The sequence below is a fragment of the Pteropus vampyrus genome, unplaced genomic scaffold (genome assembly GCF_000151845.1).
Source record: "Pteropus vampyrus isolate Shadow unplaced genomic scaffold, Pvam_2.0 Scaffold244, whole genome shotgun sequence".
Taxonomy (NCBI): domain Eukaryota; kingdom Metazoa; phylum Chordata; class Mammalia; order Chiroptera; family Pteropodidae; genus Pteropus; species Pteropus vampyrus.
The window spans coordinates 2,068,945-2,090,692 of record NW_011889025.1 but is presented as its reverse complement, the minus strand read 5'-3'; the positions used below and the strand labels follow the sequence as shown (position 1 = coordinate 2,090,692).

At 35.3% G+C, this 21,748-nt stretch overlaps 1 protein-coding gene across 10 annotated transcripts in view; it reads right to left on the bottom strand.

Moving 5' to 3' along the window:
* PAK3 (p21 (RAC1) activated kinase 3) overlaps positions 1–21,748 on the bottom strand; it is a 286,225-nt gene that overhangs the window by 30,981 nt on the left and 233,496 nt on the right. For all 10 annotated transcript variants that reach the window (XR_002776059.1, XM_011374345.2, XM_023520009.1 and 7 more), the window contains 3 exons: positions 2,658–2,706; positions 2,236–2,348; positions 842–959 (listed from right to left, as the gene is read on the bottom strand). Coding sequence is in view for 9 of the 10 variants with exons in the window: in XM_011374345.2 (XP_011372647.1) it covers positions 842–959; positions 2,236–2,348; positions 2,658–2,706 (280 nt within the window). In the remaining variant the exon portion in view is untranslated. The remainder of the gene's footprint in view (positions 1–841; positions 960–2,235; positions 2,349–2,657; positions 2,707–21,748) is intronic.

The following is a 21,748-nucleotide window of genomic DNA, read 5'->3' as shown; positions in this document are numbered from 1 at the left end:
GTGTGTGTTTGGGGAAGAGGAAATGAGAATGAGAGGAAAGCAAGGGAGTAGGAAATTTAAGTTAACAATTTAAAATTTAAAAAAAAAAAGGCTAGCTGAAATTATTTGGTTTTATTTTATTTCTTACCATTGTTTTTCAAGTTTCCACGGGTCAGAGTTCCTAGTTGTGTCTACAGAAAAACTCACCACAATGAATGTGGTAGACGGTAATGCCTAAGATAAAATTCTAATAAAGAGTGTATTTTTTTCATATTGAAAAACATTAATATAATAAAATATCCTTAGTATAGATTGAAAATAGGGATATGACACTGTTATTGGAAAAGAGGCAGACACTTAGACCCACTGGAGAGCTATGAGAGAAATCTAGATTGTATTGTGAAAATAACTACTTTCTGGGCTGAGGGAGGACCCTGCTTAAATTGCCTTCTAGAAAATGATGTGATTATAATGTAGTCTGTATTTTTACATGGCTCACATTACACATGCAAGACAAAATAACTATCATGTAAAAATTCCCCCAAAGTGGAAAGAAGTTCCATGCCAATATCACTGTTTTCCATATTTGCCAAGACTGCAGAATGCAGTCTTAAATATGGCACCTTGTGGATGGTATGATGGAACTCAAAAGATCCATAGCAAAGCAACTAAAATAAACAAAGAAAGGGAGGGAAGAGGGAGTCCTATTATGTTAGGATTTAAACTGAATTTAGGCTCTCCAATATTTTTCAGTAGGAAAGAAGTGGTATTACTACTTTCGTGTTCTAAACATTCTGAATAATCAGATAAAGAACAGCCAATTTTGGTGTTCTCATCAGCTAGAAATGTTCTATTTTCTTACCTCTCTGCAGACAGCTGCTATCTGTCCTTCATCCATACAGGTCTCTGTGACCACATCAGTCAAAGAGCCACCAGCCAAGTATTCCATGACTACCCATAGTTCATCACCCACTAAGTAGCTAAAACAAGAGAAGAAAAATACTTTGACTAAAGCCTAAGGAAATAGGGACTCTTCTAAATTAAGAAGGCCATTTGCGGTCAGTTTCTGCATTTGGTCATATTATATAACAAGAAGAAAACATGATAACGAGATACTTCCTTAATGTTAAAAGAGAATATGCAAGGAAATCAAAGGATCATCAGATATGACTGTGCACCACGGAAGAAGGAAAATAGCAAGGAGGCCTCTTGTGACTGACTACTACATTCATTGTAAAAGCTAGTTTCAATGAACAGGATCAGTGAATAACCCTTTTGGATAATTCAAGCCACAATGTTGACTTCTTGGACTGAACTGGCCCATGGTAATCAGATTTATATACTATTTATTAAGATCCTGGCATTATTTTTCATCCTATTGAATTGATTACTAAAATATTTTCAAGCATTCACTGAATCAAAAAGATTCATGTTTGCAATGGATTTACTGTGCTGAGGTCTCAGTTCTAATAGAAGTTAGTTGTGACATTTTATGAAACATTGATTTCGACTGTAAAATTTGACCCTATTTTTTTCACCCTCCTTTCCTCTCCTTCTGTACCACTGGTCTACCTGGCATAAAACACAGAAAGCAAGATCTTAAGCTCATTGAGGTTATAGATCTAATCTTATTTCCTTTGTACCCCCCAGAGTACACAACACAGTGGTGCTAAACACTTATTGAAATTGAATGAGACAGATGTTAACCACAAGTGGAGTTAGTGCTGTCTTTAAATGCTTATTTATAACCCACTACTAATACCACTGATGAAAGATATTAATTACCTGGTCTAGGAAAAAGTTTTGAGATTAAAGTCTCAATTCCCTAGGCCTCACTGTCAGTTAATCACAAAGTGCCCATTAAAGCAGGGCCATTGTAGACAGCCTTCTTCACTTAGGCACCCAGAGACTGCACTGGCTCCATACAAACACTTGACGAAATGTTTAAAGCACTACCACTCTCTCCTATATGCAATAGGCTATTTCTTGCCAATATGGAGTCATGATCCTTTAAAGGAAATTACACAAACTACTCATGTTTAAAAGCAAGACTATAAAATGTCTTCAAATGTTTGATAGATGGACAAAGATAAATGGGTACAAGCTTAGCAATTGATCTGATATTCTACTGTTTTGTAGCATTTGAGAAATATTTGTTAGAATGGATGCTAAATGAATAGATCCTAAATAAAATAATTTGTCAAGAAAATGACATACCAGGAAGAAAACAAGTACATAATGAGAGAAAACACTTACCTATCTAAATAGTTAACAATATTGGGGTTCTTATTTTCCCTCATGACCAGAATTTCATTAATAATTAATTCCTTTTTGGGCTGTTGTTGAAGGTTCATCTGCTTTATGGCTACCTGAATGATGATTAAAATGCAAGAATGAATTATGATCATTAGACTAAACATAAACATCCATATTTTGGAGCATACCAATTCTTTATTTTACTAAGCTCTTTCTCCATGCAACAAACCCATTCCCCTTTTCTGTCGTTAATTATGAGTAAGCTATCCACTTCAGATATCCACTTTGGAAACCAATAAAGTAAACTCCACTGTCAACCCAGTGCTATGCATTTCTTTTTCAGGTATAGATGCCATCAAAGAGGAAACCAGTTCAATATGAATAAAGGAAAATTAAAATCAGGATTGAATGTTAGCTCCTACCTCTTGTCCTGTTGCAATGTCTAGAGCCGTATAAACAGTACCTGATGCCCTGTAAAGGTGAAAATCATCAAGTGAATAAGAAATCAAAGTGCTATCAATATATATTTTTTAGAAATGTAATTATTTTCAGAAAAGGTAAATCAGCAAACTCAAGATTAAAGTATGAAGTAAAAATGGAACAACCATTTTTTATAGTGATTGCACCTGAAATAATCACAATGTATCCCTTTTGGTGGGCTAGGAACTCCAGTCAGACTTTCTGGAAGCAGTGTTTGTGCCATAGCACTAGGAAGCAATGAATTGAGCAAAATGGCCTTGTTCCTTTTAGGAAACTCCTGGGACATTTTAAATATTCCTTGGATGTTGCAACAACAACCACTCTGGTCCCCTGATTAAAATGAAGTACAGTTTAGGAAAGAATATATTACTTTTTGCTTAGCCAACTGTAAATTAATCTTTTCTTCTAGCATGTGGACAGACAGGCTTTTTTTTTGTATATTTCTAATTATTACGAATACCTTCATCTAACAAAGCAATCACTCTCAGTGCTGCACTTAGCTGTACTGTAGCAACATTAACCAATAACAATATGGCTTTACTGTTGAGCCATATTTTTTATTTTTGCTAAATTTCTTAACAGCTTCTACTATGAGGTTTCACTCCAGCCAACTATCCTTTTAACATGTATCATTCCTTAATTCTTGGTAGTACTCATGCTTCCATTTTAACTTTAATTACATTACAGGGTTCCTTTGCTTTGCAAATAGAAATGGTCTCATAAACCTGAATTCACAGTAATTTTCTGTGACACTCATGCATTCTGAACCTCCTTCCCACCTCCATCCCCAAGAAAAAAGAATAACCTAACCATTTTTGTGAAAGTGTTTGTAGTGATTAAAAGAATTAGCTTGGATAAAGATCAGTTCTGTGATTCACCAGACATAGTAATGTTCCAACATTTCTATCTAAACTTTCTGGTAATTGTTATTTCTCCTTTGTTCTCTATTTATTCCTTGCTGTTTTTGTTTGTTTGTTTGTTTGTTTGTTTTTGTTTTTGTTTGAGTTCAGGCATTCTTTTCTTATGTCAGCTATTTCCTTGTCATTATTCTCCCTGGATGAGCTAAAAATAGTTCTCACAGACCTAGAAAGTTTATTTTTCCTGTTCCTAAGGAATAAAATGGGTGATATACTATAAGAAATATTTAACTACTAATGGAGATTTGAGTTCTAATATTTGCCCTAACATTAAAAAGCTATGTGACCTTGGGCTAGTCACTTCCCCTCTCTGTGTTTCAGTCCCCTCATTTGGAAAATAGTGATCACAATAACAGTAAACATATATTGAGCATGTTATGTGAGTCAGACAGTGCACTAAGTACTTTATTTAAATTATATACCCCTTACCATATTTCTGTAAGGCAAGTGCTAGTATCCCCATGTTATAGATAACATATCTGAGGCTCAAGGATATTAAGAAACCTGCTCAAGGTTATACAGTTTACAATCTAAGTCCATCTGATTCTCTGACTTGCAAAATATAGGATGTGAGTTACGTTATTTTTAAGGTTCTTTAACTCCATGATCTAGAATCTACAAACTGTACTGTTCTCCTCACTCTGCATGAATATTTAAATATCTATTGGAATTGACTGAGAAATCACTTAATCAATAGGCGCCATCCTAAACCAGGGTTTGATAATGTCAAAAATTCCTTAGGTTTGAGGTTTATATTAACAAATCAATTTCTTAATTTCATATGTTTGAGATTCTGGGTTCAGACCATGTAGTTGGTATTCAGTAAGTATTTGTTGAATGAATAAATTACTAAAAGTCTTTTCAAGCAAACGTGTAAGAGCAATAAAACCTTTTATTTCTGTGAAGGAAACGTTTCTTCTTCTACTTAAATCTACATAAAACACTTCCTTATTGGAATAAGCTATCAGACATTCCTGATTACTGGGGCCAGTTTGTGATTTGCCTTTTTAAACTCAGAATTGCCTGAGTTAGAAGGAATAGATCACCTCAACCTGGTGTGTCTTTCAGCTGCATAAGCCCTGAACTACTTAAATCTATTGCAGAATAAGATTTAAAAATGCCTTTACTTGGTTTATTCCTATATACCTAGGCCACTTGCTCAATTCACACAGATGAAAAAAGTGATATCTGCAAAATGAGATAATATTATCTTTCTCATAGGACTACAGAGAATCAAATGTCAGAGTCTGCATAAGCATTTAGCCCTGTGCCCAGATCAGAGCTGATACTTAATATGGTAACTGCTATTATTGTCATTTTTGTTACTGCTGCTGTTATTGGTTTCACAGTAGAGGATGACTGATTTGTTGAGTTGTTAGTTGACCTTCCCAATCTTCTAGCCAAAATATTCTTGCTAATGTCCATCCTTATTTTCAAAAAGGACAAGGCCTGGTTTCCAAACAAGATGGAAGAGTAGGTAAAGGTTATCCTTGCCTCCTCTCATGACCAAATCAAAATTACAATGAAACCACAGAACAACCATCATTGAGAATCCCAGAAGGCTAGCTGAACAGAAGTCCTATAACTAAGGACACACAAAAGAAGCCATGTGAAGACTAGTTAGAAGGGGCATAAACACAGAAAAGGCTGGTCCAAGACCCATGTGTGCCAGTTAAATATTTGGAGGGATATCTCAACTGTAGAGGTCTGCCCTGAGGAGCAAGGAGTCCCAGACCCACACCAGGTTCCCCACCGCAGGGTTCCAGTGCCAGGAAGAGAAGTCTTCACAATTCCTGGCTGTGAAAATCGGTGGAAATTGTGGCCGAGAAAGACAGAGGGCAGCTGGAGTATTAGACATTCCTCTTAAAAGGCCTGCACATGGACATATTTGCTAACAGACTCACTCCCTCTGAGCTCTCGTGATGGGGCAACATCTTGAAAGGTGCCAAGGACATATGGAGAGGAAATGAATAGTTTGGCTTTAGGGAGAGACATAGCGGGGCAGCTCTCTCCCAGACAGAAGTGCTGGCAGAGCCATTGTTCCTCTGTTGAGTCCTGCCCCAACTCAGCCTGCACACGTAGGCTGGTGCCATATCTGAGTCCCCATTAACTTGGCTAACACCATTCGCTCTGCCTTGGTGATTCCCTGAAACCCTACCCCATGCAACTTGCAGGCCCACCCAAGCCACTTTCAGTTCCTTTCCATACAAACAGCCTGTCTAGAATCATGCTGCAGATATTCCTAAAACTTCTCAAAAATTCACAAAACCAAAACAAGCAGAATCTGGCCTCAGTGTGCCCCATACCACTTGCTAAGCAGCCTCAAGCCTGGCACAAAAGGTGGCTGGCCTTGATTCATGGCTCAGCCTTTTCCTGGCACCAGCAAGCCCAGCAAATTGGCAACCATCTGCAGATGACTTTGTAGCACATACTAACTGCTCTGGGCAGGGGACATGCAGTGGTTGACCTTGGCCTGCACCAGAGCCCCTTCCAAGGAGGCCTCCAAACCAACACACCTGGAGTCCAGCTGAAGAGGACCACCCACCATCTTCACAAATGATACACCCAAAGGGCAGACTCCATAGGCACTAAAGCCTTGCTAAATAGAACCCTGCTCCAAAGTATCAGCCCCAGCACAACAGCTCTCCACTGCAGTCATGGCCAGGCCTCAAAATCAATCTACCTAAGGGTTGACCCCTCCCACTAACATGTAAACAGCAACCAAGATTCAACTACAACAGGAGGGCACACACAGCCCGCACAAGGGACACACCTGGAGCGGCTGGCTCAGGTGACCAGGAAAGACTGAGACACTGGACCCAACAGAACATCTACGACATAAGGCCACTCTTCTAAGATGGGGAGACATAGCATCTCTACCTATTACACAGAAACAAACACAGGGAGGCAGACAAAATGAGGAAACAAAGAACCATGTCCCAAATTTAAGAGTGGAACAAAGCTCCAGAAAAAGAACTAAACAAAATTGAATGGGCAATCTACCAGATGCAGAGTTCAAAACACTGGCAACAAATGAACAAGGACAAACAAACAGAGACACATGGACATGGACTATAGATTAGTGGTTACCAGAGGATAAGGGATGGGAGAGGAGTGGGGAGATAGGTGGAGTAAAGGGGGTCAAATATGTGGTGACAGAAAGAAATCTAACTATGGTTGGTGAACATACAGTATAAATATATATATATGCCTTACTGTTAAAGTGTACAGCTGAAACTTATTGGATTTAGTTAACCAATGTCAGCATAAAAAAATAAAAATAAAAACACTGATTAGAAAGATGCTCAATGATCTCAGTGAGAATTTCAACAAAAGGATAGGAGACACAAAATAATGGATATACACAACATATAAAAACTCAGAAATGAAGAATATAATAACCTAAATGAAGAATATTTTAGGGGGAGTCGACCGTAGATTAGTTGAAGCGGACAATTAAATCAGTGATTTAGAAGATAAAGTAGCACAAAACACCCAATCAGAACAGTAACAAGAAAAAGAATCCAGAAAAAATGAAGATAGTTTAAGGAGCCTCTGAGACAACATCAAGCATACCAATTCAAATCGTAGGGGTACCAGAAGGAGAAGATAGAGAGCAAGGAATTGAAAACATATTGCAAGAAATAAAAATGGAAAACTTCCTTAACCTGGTGAAGGAAATAGACATACAAGTTCAGGAAGCACTTGTCCTAAACAAGTTGAACTCAAAGAGGCCTACAGCAAGATACATTATCATTAAAATGCCAAAGGTTAAAATACAGAATCTTAATATCAGCAAGAGAAAAGTAGTTAGTTACCTACAAGGGAGCTCCCATAAGACTGGCAGCTAATTTCTCAACAGAATCGTTGCAGGCCAGAAGGGATTGGCAGGAAAAATTGAAAGTGATGAGAAGCAAGGACCTACAACCAAGATTACTCTACCCAGCAAAGTTATTATTTAGAATTGAAGGACAGATAAAGAGCTTCCTAGCCAAGAAAAAGCTAAAGGAGTCCATCATCCCCAAACCAGTATTACAAGAGATGTTAAAGGGACTTCTAGAAGAGGGAGGAGAAGAAGAAGAAAAGATGAAAACATAAATAATAAAATGGCAATAATTACATATCTATCAACAATTACTTTAAATATAAAGGGATTAAATACTCCAATGAAAAGACATAAGGTGGCTGAATGGATAAGAAAACAAGCCCCTTACATATGCTGCTTATAAGAGACTCACTTTAGATCAAAAGAAACAGACTGAAAGAAAGGGATAGAAAAAGATTTCCATGAAAATGGAAACAAACAAACAAAAATCTGGGGTAGCAATACTTATACCAGACAAATAGACTTTAAGGCAAAGGCTATAACAAGAGACAAAGAAGGACCCAGTAATCCCACTTCTGGGTATTAATCTGAAGAAATCCAAAATACTACTTCAAAGGCACATGAGAATCCATATGTTCATTGCAGCATTATTTACAATAGCCAAGCTATGGAGGCAACCTGAGTGTCCATCAATAGATGAATAGATAAAGAAATGGTGGTACATATATACAATGGGATATTACTCAGCCATAAAAAAGAATGAAATGTTGCCATCTGCAACAATACAGATGGACCTAGAGGGCATTGTGGTGAGTGGAGTAAGTCAAACAGAGAAAGACAAATGCCATGTGCTTTCACTTACATGTGGAATCTAAAGAATAAAATAAATGAAGAAACAAAACTGAAACAAACTCAGAGAATATTTTGATGGTTGCCAGATGGGAGAAGGTTGGGGGAATAGGTGAAAAAGAGGAAGAATTAAAAAGTATAATTTGGTGGCCAAAAAATATATGGAAAGATGCTCAACATTACTAACTATTAGAGAAATGTAAATCAAAGCCACAATGAGATACCATCTCACACCTGTAAGGATAGATGTAATCAACAAGACAATAATAACAAATGTTGGAGAGGATGCAGTGAAAAAGGAACCCTCACACACTGCTGGTGGGACTAAAAATTGGTACAGCCACTATGGAAAGCAGTATGGAGGTTCCTCAAAAAACTAAGAATTGATTTACCATATGATCCAGCAATCCCTTCTACTGAGTATTTACCCCAAAGACTTGAAAACTCATATCCAAAAAGATATTTGCACACTGATGTTCATAGCAGCATTATTCACGGTGGCCAGGACACGGAATCAACCAAAGTGTCCTACAATAGATGATTGGATAAAGAAGCTGTGGTACGTATAAACAATGGAATATTACTCAACCATAAGAGATGAAATACTGCCATTTGTGTCAACCAACTTGGATGGACCCCGAGATAATCATGCTAAGTGAAATAAGCCAGACAGAAAAAGTTGAAAACTACATGATATCACTTATATGTGGGAAATAAACTTAAAAGCAACAAATAAACAGGAGAAACAGAGACTCATGGACATGGATGATAGACTAGTGGTTACCAGAGGGTAGTGGGGTGATGAGAGTGGGGAGGTAGATGGGGTAAAAGGGGTCAAATATGTGGTGACAGAAAGAAATCTAACTATGGGAGGTGAACACATAATGTAAATATATATATGCCTTACTGTTAAAATGTTCTGCTGAAACTTACCAGATTTCATTAACCATTGTCACCATAAAAAATAATAAATTAATTTAAAAAATAAAATAAAATAAATATAAATTAAAAAATAAAAAATAAAAAATACAATTTGGTAGTTAAAAAATAGTCATGGGGATGTAATTATAGCATAAAGAATATGGCCAATGATATCATAATATCTATGTACGGTGTCAAATGAGTACTAGATTTATCAGCGTGATCACTTTGTAAGTTATACAAATGTCTAATTACTATGTTGTACACTTAAAATTAATATAATATTGTCTGTTAACTGTAATTGAAAAATTAAAAAAAAAACAGTAAAAAGGGTCAAGAATACTTTTTTGAGGTTCTATGTCCTTTATTCTTTCTTAGTGATGTGGTTTTGTCTTTATCTTTAAGATTGGAATGTCTTTGTCAAATGAAACCATATGAAGGAACCCTCAATATTAAGTGAGAGTTGATCTAGTTAAAGCTAGTGAGGGAGGCCCCAAATTCCTGCCCAGGTGGCCTTCGCTTTCTTTGTCACCCCATCCCCAGCCCCTTAAGCCCATTTCCATTGTCTAAGGGCTAAAATTGTGATTGAAATGGAGTGCAAGGTATTAGTGTTTAATACCTCCAGAGCTTTACCTTTCAAATCCTTGGGCTTTTTTGTCTCTCATCTCTGTCAGCATTTCATTGTCTTAAAATTGCTAGAGTTCTAACCCTGGAATGCCAATATCCTGTGTCTTATGGCATTCTGTGGTGTAGAATTGCCATAAATCCCTAATCCACAAAGGTTTAAAGACCCTGAAATACTAGGGCATCGGTTATTAACTCAAAAATGAGGCTTTCTCCTCCTTTCTCCTTCCCCTGACTTATTGCATATATGTAATTGTCTAGTGGGAGCCATTTTCTCCTTCCCCCCAACTCTTGTCCCCAATCTTAAAGTGGTGATAGCCTCCTCCTCTCCACTTCCTACTCCCCTCCCCCATACTAACATGCTGTTAGCCACTTGGAATTCACTGCACTGACCAATAAGTTATTGACTGGTACAACTTCCACCCTTTGTAGAATCCTCAACTGAAATATATATGCTCAGGTACTAACCCGCACTAAACTTAGTGCCTTATCTCTAGCTCTATCTTAGCACTTCTAACATCTCTCTGTACCCTAGTTCTGATGCCTTTCCATATTCAACTGGTATGAATGTGACTCTCCTTCTCTTATTCATCTCTTAAAGCATTTTTTTTTGCTCACCAATGGGTGAAGAATCCTCAAGTAATCCTCACCCCATCTACTCAATCTTCCTCAGGTTCAAATTCTACCAGTTCCTAGTTTTGTGACTCTGATAATTTAACCTCTCTGTGGCTCAGGATTAAAGATAGGTCAAATGTATACAGTGTTTAAAACCAGTCCTGGCATATAGTAATTGGCAATAAATAATAGAAGTCATCATCATCATCCGCACACTATAATTTGGGAACTTAATAAATAGATTAGAAAATAATCAACCCAATAATCATTAAGTTCTAAAATTGTAGTCTTTGGATCACTAGGAATCTTTTTAAGTATCTGAGAAGTTCCAAGATATTTTGATGTTTCAATTTCATAAAAGAATATTGACATTTGCATAAGACGAAGCTAATTAAAATATCATATGTATTTCCTTTTAGCTAGATATTAGCTTATGATTATATTGCATATCTTGCTGATTAAAAGCTCTAAGCAGCAGTTATACATATTTTTGCTTAATAAAGTACAAGAAAAAATATAGTTTAATAGTTATAATTATTTATAACTTCGAGTTCACAAAGACAAATAATTGAAGGAGTCTTTGGTGAGGAAGGTTGGAAGTACTCTCATGTAATAAATGAAGCACAGTAGTGTATATTCCCAAAGAAACCATCTTTTAGCCAACAAGATGTCACACTGATTCTCAAAAGATGAGCTTTGCAGCAGCCTGGGTTATGTCGAAGCATCTCAGTGGGCAGCTATACAAATCAATCAATCACTTTAATAAAAAAAAAGTCAGTATCATGCAGCACTTTAGGATGTCAGAATGCCAGAAATCAAACTAACAAAGATGGGACTTAAAACTCCTAATTCTCTGGAATACTCAGGCTGGTTTGCTTAAATGGTCAACATTGTCAATTTAATTTTTATGCCATTTAATTACATTCATCCCTATTATCTCTCCATTCCAATTATATTAAAGCCAGATTGCTGTAGGGAGAACATTTGTTTATGATGGAGCTTTGTTTATTTAGTCCAAGTCTCAGTCACTTAGATGCTATAAAGAGATCAAGCATTATTAAAATTCAAGGAAAAATAGAGATCATCCAGTTTGACTTCTTCATTACAAATGAGAAATCTGAAGCCCAGAGAGTAGGAAGGACATGCCCAAGATAACACAGCTAGTTCAAGTAACAAAAGTCTCCTAATTTTGAGCAAAAGAATTTTCAGTTAACCTATACTATGGTTCAAGAATATTAAACCAACAGGTTATTTAACCATTGGACCTCATCATCAATTACAACGTGGTATATACTGCTGGGTTCTTAACATCACTTTAAATGCTTTATCAACAATTTCTCCCTGACCTGGCCAACCACTTAATACTCAAATGGAAACATCGGCATCTATTCTGAAGGGTCTAGAAAAAACAATTTACTGTTTATCCTAAGTCCATTTAATTATCAGTAATCTACATCAGGTTTTGATGTTTCCTGCTAAGAGTCAATGTCAAGCCACGATCATGAGTAGTTGCCAAAACAGCAACATAGTAGGATTTATAACGTAGATAAATTACTCTCATTTCAGTATGGAAATTAGAGGAGGGGAAGAAGGGCAATGAATAGAGGCTAGTAGGGAGCTCATAGACTGGGAGAGAAAGAAAAAGGCAAGAGGACTACACAGCTCAACAGAGTCCAAGGAGAACCTTGTAGAATAAGAGTGATGGAACCAAAGAATAGGTAATATTCACATTTAAAGTTTTATAAGTATAAATCTAATGTTAATGAGATTACAGTCAGGGGTTTAATCCACATTTAGGATAATTTTTTTACATCTATTCCTATTGCTGCTGCTACTAGAAAAGGCTATATCATTTATGGAGACTTGCCTTCTGCCTGATCTCTGTGAATGAATGATCTCACTTTATTCTCATTCTATAACAATCATATGAAGTAAGTTCTAGCACCTTCATTTTACAACTGATGAAACTGGAACTGGGAAATAATAAGCAACTTGTCCAAGTTTACACAGTTAGCAGCTAAGCTAAAAAATCATTAGTTTGACTCCACAGCTCATGTGCTTAACCACCATTTCATGCTTTGTTATAAATCTTCAGCATTTTTACTTTAATGCTAAGTGCAAGTCTGGTACTTCCCAAAGTCCACATTTGTATCTAAGACACGTCCCTAAAATATTTCTCCTGTCTCTAATTTTCTGCTCACTTTGTCCTTTTGTCCCTTGAAAGCCATTTACTTTGTCCCTGATCATGGTACATTTGATTCCTTTGACATAACCATACAAGACAGTTCTTCTGTTTTCTTAGTTAAGATTTGGTCATGTGGCAAGAGTGGACTGAGCCTAGGATTAGTTTTTAGGATTGAACTTTATCTTCTGCTGGGTGTTTAAGATACAGTTATTACTTATAGGGCCCTCTCTAGACATTGTCTTGGTATATTAATGCACTTGATGTAAATAATACATAGATATTATATTGTTCAATACTATCAGACATTTACTTGTTTTGTTGAGACATATGCCTTTTAAAGCTCAGGAATAGACATGAACAGTGTCACCATTATATGCAATAACTGAATGAGAGAATTTCAGAGTGTTTGTATGATTTGCCTCTCGAAAATGTACCGCTAAATTTAAAAAAAAATATTTAAAAGTCATGTTTTCTCAGTCCCTTTCTAAGTACATGGAATGTAGACAGGGCTGGGTGGTATAACCTTTAATTATGAGGATTATAAAATGGGATAGGGAATTTTCTGTTCTTAAGCTAGGGCATAACTCTTCCCAGAGTATTCGTGCTCATTTAATTTTAAATTAAGCTGTAACACATTATGGGTGTGGGGCCAGGGAGCGCAGTGGGTTATAGCCCAGTGATAATGAGGTCACAGTTACAGGGCTTAATCCCTCAAAAGGTCAGATAACTCTCAACTACTCATTCCAACATTAAGTCTAAGCAGCTGTTTCACAGTATACACCATTGGTTTCACTTAGTCAGGCAAGGGGGGCAGGTGGCTTAATACAAGCTCATTACTATGGTTAGAAAAAACAAAGTGCAATCTCTGTTAACAGTGGTTGATTAAGTGGCATCATCTTTCTTTACAAGGAGAGCAAACAACTCTGTGCATTTAAGAGCATTAAATAGAACAAAGAGCATCTTTCACTGTTCCATAAACGTTCTTTACAAATGCTAATGCATTTTCAATCTCATTCATCACAAAGCCTATTATAAAGCTCAAACTACATCTATTTATATCTCATAGCAGTGTTCTACCATGTATAGCTCAGAATAGATCCAATAGAAAGCAAATACTTTTTGGGTGCATGGTCCTATGCAAAGAATCATTTCCATAAGCACACTAGACACTTCTGCTCCTGCCCATAGTTTCCTAAACAAAGAAAAACTAATAATAAAAGTAAATTAGAAAAAACAAGTCAGAGGTTTTATTCTCAGCACTTATCTCTGAGTTCTATGCTATACACTGCTTCATCAGGTTCTCTAAGCAACCTGCTATTCATCAAGTCCTTTAAGAAACAACTTTCAAAACTACTCATCTTCAATATGGGAATTTCATATTAGAGTAAGAAGAGGGCCCCTCATTGAGTAGCAAAGATAAGTCTGAAAATATCTAACATGATATTTTTACTTTCCCAAGCCTTAAAACTAAAACTAATTTAGAGGGACAGGAAGTGAGGGCTTGCCAAAAAAAAAATGTTGTTTGCAATTACTGATGGAGTAATCATATTCTCATTCTTTACAATTAAGCAATTGACAAAGATCCAAGTTAGACAAAATTCCTTTGGCCAAATGTGTATCTTTAGGCATAGGAGAACAATGATTTCAAGAAATACTCCTGTTGTCACTTTCTGACATATTTAGCTGTGTGGCTGGTTTAATCTACAAAGAGATGAGACATGCAACAAAAATACTTTGGCATAATACATACATGGACTATATTGGCCGGTGAATTCTTCAGGATAGCCTTTTGTTTTGCCATATAAATATTTTTTTCCTCTTGAAAATCAGTGTGGGGATGTGTTTTCATTATAGTCCTATAATCCCAAGTAAATGAATATGGCTGTGTTGAGGAGGGTGTGAACAAATAAGTAGTCTCATAGATTGTTGGTGGGAGTGTTAAATGGAACAACCTGTATGAAGGGCAACTTGGAAATTAAAAATGCACACATCCTTTCATGTAACAATTCCACTTTCAGGAATTTATCCTAATAATAAATTTGCATATGTATGCCATAGCTTATTTGTAAGGCTTTTCACTGAAGTCTCCTTTATAATAGCGAAATATTGGAAACAAGATGTCTATCAATTGGGGCCTGATTAAATAAATTACAGTACATTGAAAGGACAAAATATTGCATCTGTTAAAAAGAATGAGGTACTGACATGGAACCATCACTACGACATAGGCACATAACAGAAAAGGAGATAGTTTGTTACCACTTATGTTAAAAACACACACAGAGTAATGTACCATATATGCCCAAATACAAAGTAAGGGTTTTTTTTTTCCCTAAAGTTTTTCTTCAGGGAAAAAAAGGGAATTTTGTAATATTTAAATTCTTGTAAAATCTCTCAAGTAATGTGGTAATTCTTCATATTCACTTATTTTTATCCATAAAATACTGTTTGGAAAAGACACATTAGGTTGAAATATTTTCAACCAATGCTAGTTTTGGATGCCCATAGAGAGTATCTGTCTGAATTGGTAAAAAAAAAAAAAAAAAAAGATGTAAGTAAGTTATTTCTGAAGGTATGACCCCATAACTACAAGAGTTAGATGTCACAGACAAGCTTTTTAAAGGTCACTTTCAAAATCAGTGCTGTGAAAGGTATCAAAGATAGGACAGTTGGACCATCAAAAATAATAGTGAATACAATTAATTGAAACAAATTGAAAATACAAAAACCTAAGAGTTTATAAAGATATTTTTAAAATAAAAGGGAATGCCTGATCCCACTAAAAAATTCAAAATACCTCTCATTGGATATTTTTGGAAGCAATTTGGGTACCAACTCTTTATATTGAAAACTGGCAATTAAAAAATCAAGTATTTATCTGAATTTCTCTGTATGGGCCATATTTTCGGGTAACCGAAGACTGGCTGATGAGGTAAAGTCCTTCTCAACAAAAACATTATAGCTAGTAAATGTGGAATGTATGACAGTTTTAAAAAATCATTATTTTGTAATCCCTAATGAAATAATTGTTTTGGGCAATAATCACCAATAGATGAAACCTTAGATGAAAGGCTGATCAGGAACTTTGCATCGGAGGGGACAGTTACCCATTGAATTTTTTTTCTAATCAATTTACTCATCCCCCAAATACAGGACAATCAGACACTGTGTGCCTCCTGATATAATATGAAATACATAGCACCATTTATGAATAAATCTTTTCAGAAGTTGAACTTGACCCTTATTAAGCTTCTAGACTTAACTTCTACTTATAGGAAATACAAGGAAGAGAGGAGCAAGTTAAATGACATCAAATGAAATTAATAGACAAATCCAGAATGTGGTACATTCTGTTGAGGCTGTGTTATAACAATGACTAGTTTCTTCAAGTCAATGGTAGTGGAAAAAGAAGGGGGACTGCTTTAGAGTAGAGACTTAAGTGACATAACCAAATACAATGTGTGGATCTTCTTTGGATACTGTTGTGCACAAATCAATGGCATTTTTTTTTATAATTGTGTTTTTCTGAACTGTGTTTTTGAGACAAGCGGAAAACTCTGATTGTAGACTGGGTGTTAGATAATATCAAGCAATTGTTAAATTTCTGTAGGTGTTATAATGGCATTGTGATTATATTAAAATATTGATAAATATTGAATTTTGGCAATAAGAATATGGGAGTTCCTGTACTTTTCTTTCTAGTTTTGTGTTTGAAAATTTGTAATAGAAATTTATAAAGAAATATAGTAGAGAATTATGTCATGAAGATATAAATATAAACCTACAAGACAGATTCAGAAAGCAATCATCTTAATGTTATATGAATGGGTAATTGTGACTAGGAAAAAATATCCAGGAACAGAGTCATATGTGGACTCAAAAATATAAAGAACATAGATGGAAGTCAGATGATGTACTTGGATAACTGATAAGTGATTCAAAAATGGGCTCTAATGATTACAGAAACAAATTTCAAGATGCATGGTAAGATTTTGAATTATACTGCTCATGAAATGTGAGAGTAGAAAAATCTCTCCTAATTTATGTGTTATTTCAGATAATGTATGATTTTAAATATATAAATAAGAGTGAATTAACAAGTTAAACATCATAAGTAAACATTCACCATTTATTTATACATGCAACAATTTATGTATGCAGGCGACTCAAAATAACTTTTAAAAATTATTTCATTGTGTCACCTTATATTACAGCATATGTGTGCACACACAGAGAGAATCTATGCAAGTTTTGCAATAGAAATGAGTAACAATTTCTTTCTGGAGGTTTCTTTTGTACAGGATACCTGAGAGACTGAGAGACACAAGCTGGAGGGCCACTTTTCACTGTCTACTCCTGTGTACCTTTGAATGTTATACTATGTCTTAAAAAATTAAGCTCAGATTTACAGTGTAGCTTGTATCTCTCAGTTTGTTATAACATGGCCTCAACAGATCTTTTTAGCATTATTTCCTGTTAACACCCATCAAACTGTACTTTTGACTGTCCATAGAACTGGTATTGTTGACTTAATTCTGCTGGTATTTTCGATATGCATTCATCACATATTTGTTGAGTTCTTTACTCTGTGCCAGACACTGCTGCAGGCCCTAGGGTTACCAAAGTGAATGAAACCTACAGTCTGAAGAAGATTTCATTTGGTTTCCTTCAAATGAAATTTCCTATAATTCCCACTTGTTAAATCCTATACCTTCTCAAGTTACTATTTAAAGGCACCCTTCTCATATCCTTCATCATATCCCTATCTTAGCTATCAATGATTCGTCCCTCCTCTCTGTCTATGTAGCTCTTTGTAATTACAATACTTACTATATTCCACTCTATATAATAGTAGCTGTAGGTGTGTATTTTCTTTAATAATAACTAGCATTTACTGAGCAGAGCACTTCACTATGTGCCACATACTGTGCTAATCACTTTAAATGCCTTCTCTCATTCATTTCTCACAATATTATGAGATATGTGCATTCTGTTTACTATGAATAAGAAAAAGTGATTTTTAGAAAATTAATTAATTTGCTCACAGTCTTCTGAGTTCAGAATCTGGGCTCTTTCTATTTCTTCAAATTTTCTAAAAACTCTTCCTTTATTCTTCCATGGTTTTCAAAGTTTCAAGCAATTTTAAATGTCTAGATAAGTTAAGATATAAGTGGTGTATACATGCCATTGCAGATATAAGCTGTAGGATTCAGAAAGACAGAACATAGAAAAGATCAGTTAGGGCTGGGGCAGCCAGGAAGAAAGAGATCTATGGTGAAGATGACAATGAAGAAAAGTGTATAACATGTGGGGGAAAGGTACATGCATTAGGGGAAGGGGGTCCTGCTTATTTCTTAATACAACTCTCCTTCTCTCCCAGTCAGATGTTCAGAGAGAGAAATAAAGAGAGAGAGAGACAGAATGAGAATAGAGGTCACTGTGACTCCTAGAATCTGGTTCTTAACTATTAAGTTATGTTATGTGCATTACACTCAACAAAAGCTAGCTGAATTTTTTTTTTAAAAAAGTTATTTGTTAAACTGGATCCAAACCATTTCTTCTGAGTTGCTGCCTCAAAAATGTTTTCCTATTATTATGTTGAAGAGAATACAAATATGAACCTGAAAGAGAAAAAGAGTCTGTTTTTCAGAGCATTCTCACTTAGTGGAAGACCTTAAAATGAATTCAAATACATTAATGAGAAATCTATGAGTACAGCTGCCAACATTAGTAAATTCAGCCCTCTGTTACATGGCTACTGCTTATTCAGGAATTACACATGCTTGCCAATGATAGCTGTTGACTGAAAATAAATATTTGATTTTGTTGTCTCACCCTGCCCCATTTATTAAACAAGTTCTTTTATTTAACTATCTTAGAAAGTGAAGATTCTTGTCTCTACCATATGACAAACTTACGTTGTTGAGTTAATGATAATTTGGGGAGGGGGTATCAGGCTTTTATTCTTTCCCTTTTTCTTTTTTTTAAACTTTACATCTGATCAAAATATATAGATTTTTGTAGGCTAATTATAGAACACTTTTTACAACAAACCTGGTGAAATAATGTCATTTTTAACCTTCGGCTCATAGCTATGGTCTCAAATAATTAGACATGTAATTCTGAACTTGATTTATGGAAGACAGAGCCCAATTCTCTGGCCTCAGTCCTGAAAGCTAGGATGGCAGAAACCCATACTAGAAAAATTTAGTTTTCCAAGTAGATGAGGGTGATTAATGGAGAGGTTCTCCTGAAGTTCAGCTCCCTAGAATAAGCTGTTGTGCTCCCTGAAGCTGAAAATTGGGTACTGGGGCTGATTATTCCTACCACCAAATGATTACTGTCATAGGTTTGAATATCACCATTATAACAGGTAAAGCAAAACAATAAAAGACAGATTTAATGAAAAGAAAATACTCGATTGAAAGTAGAAACTAGTTTGTTTAATTTAGATTAATAATTCATGGGGCAAAAAGAAACCATTAAGGGCAATTTAAGTAAAAGAAAAATTAATTTAAAAGGATTTTGTTTTGGTCAACAGAGAAATAAATCAATATTTTGACCATTCACTTTAGAAATTAAGAAAAGAGAGCAAACATTTACTAAAATAAAAAAATAGTAAGTTACATAAATGATAACATTACAGTAAATAGATTTAAATTACTCGATTGTGTGTTAAAAGCTATTTAAAATGCATCTTAACTTTATATTATGATTATTTTCTGTGTGTGTGTGTGTGTGTGTGTGTGTGTGTGTGTGTGTGGTGTAAATGGGGAATGGAAGGTGAAGGTGAATGAAAAAGATAGACGTGCAGCACACCAAAATACACAAGGGGTAAAGAATCACATGTGGAGAGGCTGATTAAGTCATTATGAGAAACAAAGAGATAAGGACAAATTGAGAAAAAGAGAGACACAGATAATGGAAGAGAAAGGTACACACACACACACACACAAAACCCCACAGAGGACAGAGAAAGGGATGGACTAGAAAATCAAACATTCTCATTAGTTCAACAAATGTTTATTGAGGCAAAAACAGATCCAGAGTGATGAGGAGGCTGACAGGGGAAACTCTGTAAATCTTAGACCTTGGCCAAGTAAACTATTGGTATGGACCAAACTTGTACAAAATTGTTTTGGGGGCCTATTAAGTATAAAAGCACTGTGCTAGACACTAAAGGAAGCAAAATGAGAAATAAATTAGACTTCCTACTCTCTAAGGACTTACTTAAAAGTTAAATCTGGCCTATGAGTAAACTGGTTTCGATATTCTTTAAAATGATGAGCTCTGGAAATTTAAAACAGACTTTTCTGCAGTGGCAAGAAGGATTTCTGCTTTGATTTTTCATTTTAGATTATAAAATCTTTACAGAGGTATGCAGAAATAGAGAACTTTCCTTTTGCATCATCAGAGGTCAGAAGCATAAATAACGACCAGGAGGGGAAATCTCTTTGGTATGCAACGTTGCTTAGTGGCTTAATCTTTGTTCTTAGAGAAATCAGTCTTGCTCCATTACCTGGTATCTGGGAGATATTTGAAACCATCTCTTTTTTCTCTCTCTTTTTTAAATTCAATGCTAGTTTTGGCTCAGCTGAATCTTAGCGGGAATGAATAATCAAAACAAAATTATAATGTCTTCCACTCCCCACTCCCCAAAAAACAACTCTTAAAAATACCATTTTATGAATAAATAAATAGCTTCCATATTTAAACCTGTAACTAGAGCAATACTGTCCATTAGAAATATAATGTAATATAGGGGGATAGGGGAAGGGTGAAGTGGATAAAGGAGATCAAATATATGGTCGCTGAAGGAAACTGGACTTTGGGTGGTAAACACACAATAGAATATACAGATGTCAAATGATAATGTACACCTGAAAATTATATAATTGTATTAATCAATGTTACCCCAATAAACTTAATGTTTTAAAAAGTTAAATATGTATATATATATATATATACACATATATATATGTATATATATATAATGTGAGCCATATTTTAAAATTTCTGAGAGCTATATTTAAAAAGTTTAAAAGACAAAATTAATCTTAACATATTTTATTTAAAACAATGTATGTAAAGTATCATTTCAATATATGACAGATATAAAATTTATTGAGATATTTTGTATCCTTTTTCCATACTAACTTTTTGAAATCGGGTACTTATTTTACACATATGACACATCTAAATTTGTACTAACCACATTTCACATACTCAATAGCCACATGGCTACTGTATTGGATAGCAAAGATCTAGAATGCTACTTCTCTGTGGATTGTGTATTCTTTCCTATTGTTAGCTCTACCAAAGAACTAAGTAGATTAAAATAAAACGTAAAAGCCAACTTTTGCTTTCCAAACCCCCTTAATACATGATATTGTGTTTTCACAATCTGCCTTGTGGAGTTTATGTTTTTGGGCTTTGGGCATGAAGAGAGTGAACTGAGGCTTGCATATGGACATGAGAAGGTATGGCTTCCTTACTTATGTAAAACAACCAGTCCACCAGATCTTAAGAAGGAAACTCTAGGTAGGAAATAATGCCTATAAATGCCAGCTCTGCTGATGAACTGAATAGGCTTGTCTCTGATGTTCTCCTTGCACCTTATGTAGCTCTCTGTCAAGCATTTATCAACATAGACTTTAAGTTCCTTGAGGGCTCACACCATCAATACCCATTTTTATTTCTCTAGCACTTAGCATAGTGCCTGACACATAGCTGATGATCAATAAATGTGCAGAACAAATAAATTTAAATAAATAGTTTTCATTTGCACTAAATATCTTACAAGTGCTCCATAGCCACATGTGCTAGTGGCTACTGTATAGGATGGAACAGATATACAACATCTCTATCATCATAGAAAATTCTATTGGATAGCACTGTTCTAGAGCAATGAGCAGGAATACTATTTGACTTGCTAGGTAATAAGGTGGCCCTAGAAACCATAATACTTTTTTTTATGATCAAGTGAGAGTATCAGAGATACCAAATGACACACATGCAAAAAAGAACCAAAATCACAAATAGGTGTATATTTTAGCCTCCTAGAAATGCAGCATCATTATATAATTCCTAATGGAA